This window comes from Coregonus lavaretus, assembly GCF_964263955.1.
Source record: "Coregonus lavaretus genome assembly, chromosome: 1".
In the NCBI taxonomy this organism is placed as follows: Eukaryota; Metazoa; Chordata; class Actinopteri; order Salmoniformes; family Salmonidae; genus Coregonus; species Coregonus lavaretus.
This window is the reverse complement of record NC_139988.1, coordinates 90,029,726-90,039,575: the sequence shown is the minus strand read 5'-3', so window position 1 is coordinate 90,039,575 and position 9,850 is coordinate 90,029,726. Positions and strand designations below refer to the sequence as shown.

The 9,850-nt window shown below is 43.0% G+C and overlaps 1 protein-coding gene across 2 annotated transcripts; it reads right to left on the bottom strand.

The window, feature by feature from the left end:
- mrpl14 (mitochondrial ribosomal protein L14) lies at positions 1–9,383 on the bottom strand. 2 transcript variants are annotated; one of them, XM_084163940.1, is made up of 3 exons: positions 9,302–9,383; positions 8,958–9,067; positions 1–734 (listed from the first exon to the last, which is right to left on the bottom strand). In XM_084163940.1, the coding sequence occupies exons 2-3, from the start codon at positions 9,029–9,031 to the stop codon at positions 368–370; spliced, it is 441 nt and encodes a 146-aa protein (XP_084020066.1). In that variant the 5' UTR covers positions 9,032–9,067; positions 9,302–9,383; the 3' UTR covers positions 1–367. The 2 variants fall into 2 exon arrangements, with proteins under 2 accessions (XP_084020066.1, XP_084020067.1); XM_084163941.1 differs by having other exon boundaries at positions 9,307–9,329.
- Positions 9,384–9,850: the final 467 nt, after the last annotated feature.

Genomic DNA, 9,850 nt, shown 5'->3' with positions numbered 1-9,850 from the left:
TTTGAATTATGTGATTTTATTTATCAAACAACAACTATAACATAAATTACATGTGAGACTTAACGTTCAACATTGTGGAGAACAGTGTCTGATAAAGCAGGTACATTGAAACAACAGGCCATAACATGGTTACATCACCAATAACATGTGGAGAGATGTTTGGAGAGATTTCCCTTAGGTAACACAGTGGCACACATCCCCACTTAAGTCACATTTTCACTTAGTCATGCGTTGATGTCAATGGGAGACGAAGTGAAAATGTGTTGGGAAATCCCCCCCCCACTTGATCCCGTGTGATGACATGACGGCTGTCATCACACGGAGACTTCAGCCAGAGATCTATTAACGAAGGCCTGCCGTTACAGTACTATACAAACCTGCTAGCGATGGCCAACAGTTTAGAATAGTCTCCTTCCATTTTGCGCAGGTGCGTCGGTAGGGGAACTTTAATTCTAGTTCCTGTAGGGTTGCCATTGTCTTCAATCAGGACAACATTGTTGGAGTCAAAACGCGGGTTCATCCGCTCTCCGGGCATCTTGTGCCCGACGATAAGAGCCTTTTTCTTCCCTCCCTTGATGGCCAGTAGAACTCGGTCGCCCACCTTGCCCACTCCATTCTTGGTGTAAACGTGGATGACTCTAGGGGCGCGGTGCCATGGGGTGCTACCCAGTGGACTGTTGTCAACAACACGTACCCTGGTCATCTTCTGGATGGCTGCTGCGGCTGCAGACACACTGTGAGAGAGAGAATAAGAATTGGCCAAGACCAGAATTAATTCAAATCAAATGTTATTAGTCACATACACTTTTAGCAGTTGTTATTGCGGTTGAAGCGAAATGCTTGTGTTCCAAAACTGCAGTAAGTAAGATAATGGAGTTAAGAAACATAAGGACGAGCAATGTCGGAGTCCGGTGTGTGTGTGTGTGTGTATATATATATATATATATATATATATATAAAAAATATGTAAACTCAGCAAAAAAAAAGAAACGTCCTCTCACTGTCAACTGCGTTTATTTTCAAGTTCCACAGACATGTGACTAACAGAAATGGAATAAGGGGGGGGGGGGGGGGTCAAAATCAAAAGTAACAGTCAGTATCTGGTGTGGCCACCAGCTGCATTAAGTACTTCAATTCATCTCCTCCTCATGGACTGCACCAGATTTGCCAGTTCTTGCTGTGAGATGTTACCCCACTATTCCACCAAGGCACCTGCAAGCTCCTGGACATTTCTGGGGGGAATGGCCCTAGCCCTCACCTTCCGATCCAACAGGTCCCAGACGTGCTCAATGGGATTGAGATCCGGGCTCTTTGCTGGCCATGGCAGAACACTGACATTCCTGTCTTGCAGGAAATCACGCACAGAACGAGCAGTATGGCTGGTGGCATTGTCATGTTGGAGGGTCATGTCAGGATGAGCCTGCAGGAAGGGTACCACATGAGGGAGGAGGATGTCTTCCCTGTAACACACAGCGTTGAGATTGCCTGCAATGACAACAAGCTCAGTCCGATGATGCTGTGACACACCGCCCCAGACCATGACGGACCCTCCACCTCCAAATCGATCCCGCTCCAGAGTACAGGCCTCGGTGTAACGCTCATTTCTTTGACGATAAACACGAATCCGACCATCACCCCTGGTGAGACAAAACCGCGACTCGTCAGTGAAGAGCACTTTTTGCCAGTCCTGTCTGGTCCAGCGACGGTGGGTTTGTGCCCATAGGCGACATTGTTGCCGATGATGTCTGGTGAGGACCTGCCTTACAACAGGCCTACAATCCCTCAGTCCAGCCTCTCTCAGCCTATTGCGGACAGTCTGAGTACTGATGGAGGGATTGTGCGTTCCTGGTAGGGCTGAACGATTAATTGCATTCGCGATAATATCGCGATTTGACTGAACGCGATTTTCTAATCGCAACGTGCGCGATTTGAGGTGGTCACGTGACGCGACTTTTCATGCTGTCCAGCGCAATGGCCTCTTGCTCGACGGAACAGTCAGAAACTGACACAGCTGATACTTTAATATCGAAGAGGAACAGCACGTCGGTGGTGTGGAACTATTTTGGTTTTAAAAAAGAAGATGCTGAGCAGCGTCAGGTGTTGTGCAGAGCATGCCGTGCTCCGATTGCTACTTCACCGGGTAACACTACAAACCTGTTTCAGCACTTAAAAAAATACCACAAATCAATGCATGACAGTTGTATGACCAAAATGCCGAGCATCAGTGCGCGAGACAAGCCAAATACCTCAAGACAGGGATCACTGACAGAAATGTTCGAAAGTGTCACTCCGTATGAACGTAATTAAAAACGGCACGGAGAAATCACTCGGACAATAACCGAGTTCATAGCCAAAGATATGATGCCTCTCAGCACGGTGACCAAGCCTGGGTTCATGGCATTAATACATACGCTTGATAAACGTTACAGTATACCCTCCCGCACATACTTCAGTCAGACTGCCATACCGGAGCTGTACAAAAAGTGCAAAGAGAAAGTCGCCGCGGAACTTAAAACGGTGGAGTTTTTTGCTAGCACTACTGATATGTGGTCAAGCCGCACAGCTGAGCCGTACCAGAGTCTTACAGTCCATTTTATTGATGAAGATTTCAACCTCCGAGCTCGCTGCCTACAAACTACCTACTTCCCAGACGATCACACAGGGGAAAATATTGCAGCCGGCCTGAGAGAAGGGCTTGTCAGCTGGGATCTCCACGAGGAGAATCACGTCTGCATCACGACGGACAACGCGTCGAATATGGTGCTTGCTGCGCGGCTTAATGAATGGACGAGGCTCCAATGTTTTGGCCACAGATTACATCTTGCCATTGGTAAGTTATCGTGTGTGTGTGTGTGTGTGTGTGTGTGTGTGTGTGTGTGTGTGTGTGTGTGTGTGCGCGAGTGCGAGAGAGAGAGATGCGTCGATTAGTAAAGCTGAATATACAAATATATATAAATGATATTATATAAATCGGATGGGATTAAATAAATTCATACTTCCACTCCTTTTCTAATATGTAAATTCATTTTACTTGCTTATATCATATGTCTGTCTGTGGTGGAATGCCCACCTGCATTTTTTTTCTTTTCTTGTTTTTGTTTTTTACATGTTTTTTTAGTGTTTATGAGAGAGAGAGAGAGAGAAAGAGAGAGAGAATTGACATGCAAATAAAGACCCTTTGAATTGAGAGAGAGAGAGAGGATGTGTTGTGGATGTGTGTATTTCAGAATTACAGCTAATTTGAGTGTGTAATAGTGAGAGCCTTGTATCAAAACTCAAATTGTGTGTAATACACTACTTTTTATTTCTTTTAGAAAATGCACTCAAAGATGACAGAGTGTCAAGGGCAACAGCACTGTGCAGGAAGCTGGTGGGGCACTTTTCCCACAGTTGGAAGAAGAAAGCAGCCCTGACGGAGGCACAGAGAGAGCTCAAACTCCCTGAGCACAACCTCATAACGGAGTGCCCAAGAAGATGGGGTTCTAAAGAAATGATGATTGCCAGAGTGCTTGAACAGGCCAAAGCCATTTCTCAGGTATTGTCTGGAGATCGATATGCACGCTCCCTTATCCCAACCTGGCAGGATATTGACGTGTTGGAGTCGATTCACAAGGCACTGCATCCTCTACTGGAGTTTACTGATGCTCTTTCTGGAGAGGAGTATGTAAGCATCTCCTACCTCAAGCCAGTTCTCCACCTTTTTGCCACATCAGTCCTGGCTGAAGATGCTGAGGACACTGACCTGACTAAATCAATAAAAACCAAAGTCCTAGCATACCTCAATAACAAATATGGAGACCCAAACATCCAGGAGCTTTTGGATGTTGCCTGTTTCCTGGACCCTAGGTTCAAAATACAGTACATCAGTACAGACAACATCCCTGCTATCAAGACTCGTCTGAAGACAGAGATAGTAGACTTGGCACAACGTACATATCATTGGGTAAATAATTATGTATTTCACAAAAACAAAAATTTTCTGTAAAATCTAACTGGAAAACTAATGGCTGTTGTTTTCATCTAATAGGAGAAGAGGTCTCGTACTGAAACTGTTCAGATGCCTCAAAGTGCACAGTCCTTGGGGGAAAAGACGAAGAGGTCTCTTGGCAGTTTTTTCAAGACCAGTTCAGCCTCTCCTTCTTTGCCTGTAAATCTTGAAGATGTCGCAGAGGCAGAGATAAACAATTACCTGATGACTCCTACCATTGATGGAGAAGATGATCCATTGGCTTGGTGGAGGGTGCACAAGATCAGCTACCCACAGTTGTGCACCATGGCACGCAAGTATCTTTGTGTACCTGCTACAAGCGCTCCCTCAGAGCGTCTTTTTAGCACAGGAGGGAATATTGTGACTTGCACTCGCTCAGCCTTGAAGCCAGAAAAAGTCAATATTCTGGTTTTCTTAGCAAAAAACCTGTGAGCCACTGAGAACAGAACTGTTGGATAAGTATGGCTGGCAGTGCCATACTCGTAGTGAACTTTAGTCTGTGTGGTGTGTTATTGTTGTGTACTTGAGATAAGTGAGGCTCATCTATTTTATATTATAATATTCAAATCGTTTATAAAAAATAGTTTGTCTAAATTAAAAGTGCATTTCTCATTTTTTATTTATAACTTTATTTACTTTGATTTTACAAAATATTTTCAAAGCAAATTCCTTGTTTCAGTTGTGTGAAATGTTACTGACTTGGGAGCAGTAAGATACATACAATTTAAAATTATTTTTTTTCTTAAGACTGTACCTTTTGCACACAGTGTTTACAAAGTTCATGCCTTTGTTTAAATTATTTAAATGCACAGTGGCAAAGCCACAGATGTTTCTGTAATGAGCAGTTCAATAAAAATGTCATTTATTTCAAGTCATACATGTTTGAATTTAATTCTAACAAATAGACCCAGCCTATGGGAAAGAACATTTCACACTAAATGTATATACTATTGTGTTGGTCATATTTAAATCATTCATTATGTTTTGTAGGGGAAAAAGGATAAATAAATTAAATCGCATATTAAATCGCAATCGCAATATTGGGGGCAAAAAATCGCAATTAGATTATTTTCCAAAATCGTTCAGCCTTAGTTCCTGGTGTAACTCAGGCAGTTGTTGTTGCCATCCTGTACCTGTCCCGCAGGTGTGATGTTCGGATGTACCGATCCTGTGCAGGTGTACACGTGGTCTGCCACTGCGAGGATGATCAGCTGTCCATCCTGTCTCCCTGTGTCGCTGTCTTAGGTGTCTCACAGTACGGACATTGCAATTTATTGCCCTGGCCACATCTGCAGTCCTCATGCCTCCTTGCAGCATGCCTAAGGCACGTTCACGCAGATGAGCAGGGACCCTGGGCATCTTTCTTTAGGTGTTTTTCAGAGTCAGTAGAAAGGCCTCTTTAGTGTCCTAAGTTTTCATAACTGTGACCTTAATTGCCTACCGTCTGTAAGCTGTTAGTGTCTTAACGACCGTTCCACAGGTGCATGTTCATTAATTGTTTATGGTTCATTGAACAAGCATGGGAAACCGTGTTTAAACCCTTTACAATGAAGATCTGTGAAGTTATTTGGAATTTTACGAATTATCTTTGAAAGACAGGGTCCTGAAAAAGGGATGTTTCTTTTTTTGCTGAGTTTATATATATATATATTTTGCGCCCATTTCAGTGAACTAATCCATTGCGGAGGCCTAGACTGAAAGCCAATTTATGCTTGATTCGAAAATGTGGTCGGAGTCTCCATATGGAGGGTGTGACTCAATGGCGGAGCCTCCAGAGGCATGCGGAGGCCAAATCGAGCTCTGCCACGCGCCTCCCAAATGTGGGAACAATGCAGAGGGCGTGTATAGCTCCGCATTGACGTGATTGGTTGACAGTAGGTGGGGGCGGTACATCCAGTTTAAACACAAACTTACTGCTCTGAGAAGCGCATGAATTATGAATGCCCTGACTTCTGCTGAGGCCATTCTTGCCCTGACTTCTGCTGAGGCCATATCACCGCAATGCAGAAGTCGGATTGACCATGCGCCCAAATGCACAATGCACTTCTCTCTCCAGAATGCGCTCTCTCCCACCAATTTGTGCACATTCATTGTTTCATAACTTCCATTGTGTGAATTGTTTGCGTTTGATTGTTAGTATATATCAATTCCCAATTACATATAAATCACCAGTAGTACATTTATCGTTAATTTCAATCATTTCTAATCTACAATGTTTGTTACTTTGGTTACGGTCATTTATTTTAATGCACTCAATATTATTCCAGTCTTCCTGTTCTCATTGTCTGAGTGGACACATTGTTTGCAGAGTGCACAACCTATGCTACACTTGTGAGAAACAAGTTTTGGTTTATTTAATTCCATTTACGAGTTCTGTCAATTTAGTCATTGTCTTTTGTTTGGAGCGCTCCTGTCAATGTTGAGTAAGGACGCGCACGCATAGAAGTAGGCCTAGAGGCTACCTGGCCTGAACGCAAATGTAGGCTTATAAATGTGCCCATTTGGGGATCTGATAGTATTTCTGATTGGCTTAACGCACCACCACTAATGACCTGTGGAGCTTCTCAAAGTAATGTTGTTTTCTTCAGCTCAAACAGCAAGAAAACAAATTCTGTTTTTACATTTTAGTCATTTAGCAGATGCTCTTATCCAGAGCGACTTACAGTTACTGAGTGCATACATTGTTATTTTTTTTCATACTGGCCCCCCGTGGGAATCGAACCCACAACCCCGGCGTTGCAAACACCATGCTCTACCAACTGAGATACATCCCTGCCGGCCATTCCCTCCCCTACCCTAGACGACACTGGGCCAATTGTGCACCGCCCCATGGGTCGGCACACAATTACAATAGTTCCTCAATGTATTTGAAAAATCTTTCCAGCTCTCTCCCTTTTGATAATCACTCAGCGTGAAAGGGAAAAATGTTACGCTCTGATCCAATGAAAAAGTCGTAAAATAGGCTTCTCATCAGTGCTTGACTTGGACTGAAATAGGTTCCGGTACTCATTTTAGGTGCTGGTACTGTTTATATTTAGGTGCAGGAGCTCCACAATACTTTTGAGCTCATATTCTATAAGAGGAACAGGAGCTCAAGCAGTAGAAAATTCGAGGTGCAGGTACTCAGCTCCGGTGAGCTCCTGCACAAGTACAGCTGTGTCTGTCCCGAGCTCACTGGCACTTTATACAATGTTGCAAGTTTGCTAGCACAAGTTTTGGGCTGGACCCAAGTTAATAGTTGATACAATGTTTCAAGTTCGTTGCAGACAGGCCATGTGTAGCCAATGGGATTTATAGGAGATTTATTATCATCATCAGGATATTTTCTACCTGCAGGCTGCAATGTTTTTATTTGTTGGCTTTATGGAGGCTATTTTTACATAGCTGGCAATGGCAATAGAAGTTACTTTTTTAGGCTTGGTTAGAATTTTGATTAACCACATGACAACGATTTTGACATATGAAGATGTTATTATAAATTAAATTGTTTCACGAAAGTTTGCATATGAAAACCATAACTGGCACGCAGATAGGTAGAAATGGTAAGATAAATTGGCATTCCAACTATTCTCCTCATGTAGCCTATTACCAGCAACTTCAGGAGAGTAATGGCAGAAATCTGCGAAAGCCAGCAGGAGCGGCAGGAGAATAGTTGGGTCAGGTTACATTTTTTTTCTTCTTCTGGTTCTCTAGATCTCTGGCGCCCTTTTGAGGCATCAAACCGTAAGCTTAAAGCATCAGACAAGCTCAATGCACATAGTTGATTTTATTAAACACATAGGGTGTGTCTATATATGGAAAAATACATGTTTGAAAATGTTTTGCAATCGATTGGTCGAAAGAACAGACGACTTTCGGTCGACCAATATTTTTTTTTTTGTCGGGGACAGCCCTAAATGTAATGGAACTGAGAGTCACGATCAAGGGCTACGCCAAACAGAATCTGGCCTTACAGGAGACGTTGGTATGGCAAATCTCCTTTAAGCCCAGGAAGCAGCCATTCATAGAGTGGCGCAGTGGTCTAAGGCTGTGCCACTAGAGATCCTGGTTCGAATCCAGGCTCTGTCGTAGCCGGCCGCGACCGGGAGACCCATGGGGCGGCGCACAATTAGCCCAGCGTCGTCCAGGGTAGGGGAGGGAATGGCTGGCAGGGATGTAGCTCAGTTGGTAGACCATGGCGTTTGCAACGCCAGGGTTGTGGGTTCGATTCCCACGGTATGAAAAATTATGTATGCACTCACTTAACTGTATGTCGCTCTGGATAAGAGCGTCTGCTAAATGACTAAAATGTAAATGTAATTCAACTTGCCATTCACCAGCTTTTCAAGCTTAATAACGTCAAAATACATTTGCTACTCAAATATGGAGTTTCGATTAGCAACTATCGTCATTTCCTGCCGTCACGGCCGGTATGCATTTCCCGAAAAAGGTCTAAATAAACTAAACAAAAAAGCCTTTTCGGCACATCCAATGTATTGAACTGGTGTAGACTTCCGACCTGTGCATGGCAGTACGGTTAGTGCTATCCGGGATCCTTGGGACGTGAGTGATCGGAGGTGCTGAATAGGCATTTTTACAGTTGCCTTTAAATGATTATTTCGACGTTTTTTAGAAGTACATAGCGCCCGTGACTGCAGTAAATGACGATAGTTGCTAATGGAAACTCCATATTTGTTGCGTAATGAACTTATTTTGACTATTAAAGCTGCAATATGTAACTTTTTTGGCGACCTGACCAAATTCACATTGAAATTTGAGTTCTAGCTCGGTCATTATCATTGAAAGCAAGTCTAGGAAGCGGTAGATCTGTTCTATGTGCGCTATTTCTGTGCTTCCCTTTATTACATTTCGTTTTTGTAACTTTTACTATTTGGTGTACAATCTGTGTAGCTAGCAAATACAGTCCAGTGTGCGACAGGGAAATGAAATATACACAATATAGGAAGGTGTATATATATGAAATTGTCACCTGAAAGCCTTGTGATGCGTCAATGTTGACAGTTGGGCGAGGAACCCACTGCATGATCTTGAAATAAGAGCCATGGTTGGACCCTTCTTATTATACCTCAGAGGTTGAACCTTGTGAGAAGAGAAGAGAGGTTAGCTAGCTATGCATGTATCGTTTTGCAAATGGTCAGCTAGCTAACATTGCTAGCTCGCTATCTAGCAACTGAACTGACAAGCATGGGTTAACTAAAGCAAGTTTGAAGTTAAATCTACTAATGTTGCTATGTCTAAGCTTTACCACATCGTATGTTTATGTATGTAGCTACGTGTTTCCGACTTTTGCTAGTTAAAATAGATTACAGCTACCTTACAAGCTAGCTAGTTAGCAACTTTTCAAGAATGCTCCGTGCCAATGTCAAATACGTCATCAAACAGCGACCCAACTGATTACCAAACGTTTAGGACCAAATGCGCACCAACACTTCTTTTGTACTTTGTATCTTCTGATAAGAGCTTTTTACATTCGTTCATAGTCGATACTTTATAGTTGATAGTCGATAACCCTTTTTAGTTGATTACTCAATTAAAAAGGGGGCCATGAGGAAAGATATTGTAATTTGTCATAAAAAACGCACTGGTTGAAGAATATGTTCTATTTATCCTATGTCTATGATTTTGGTACGCCCAGTTCATTTTTCAATGATCCAACTCTTCTGCCTTAGTTAGCTGCTGCTGTGCTTGTTACCGGCTAGCTACTAAGCTCCTGCTTATCGTGTTTTGACGAAGATCGAAAGACTGCGTGTGATTTGGAGGGACTATATTTTTTATTTTCTACCCGGGAATCATACAAGACCTGGATATAATACGAAAGGTTTTGGCTGTTCGGATCGTGGTGTGCTGTTCTCGACTGGTTTG

What these genes read in the sequence shown, in the direction of transcription:
- mrpl14 (XM_084163940.1), bottom strand. Translation starts at nt 9,031, where the DNA reads ATGGCTCTTATTTCAAGATCATGCAGTGGGTTCCTCGCCCAACTGTCA. An exon ending in ACGCATCACAAGGCTTTCAG is followed by an intron (nt 735 to 8,957) that starts GTGACAATTTCA and finishes TCTCTCTCACAG; the next exon opens with TGTGTCTGCAGCCGCAGCAG.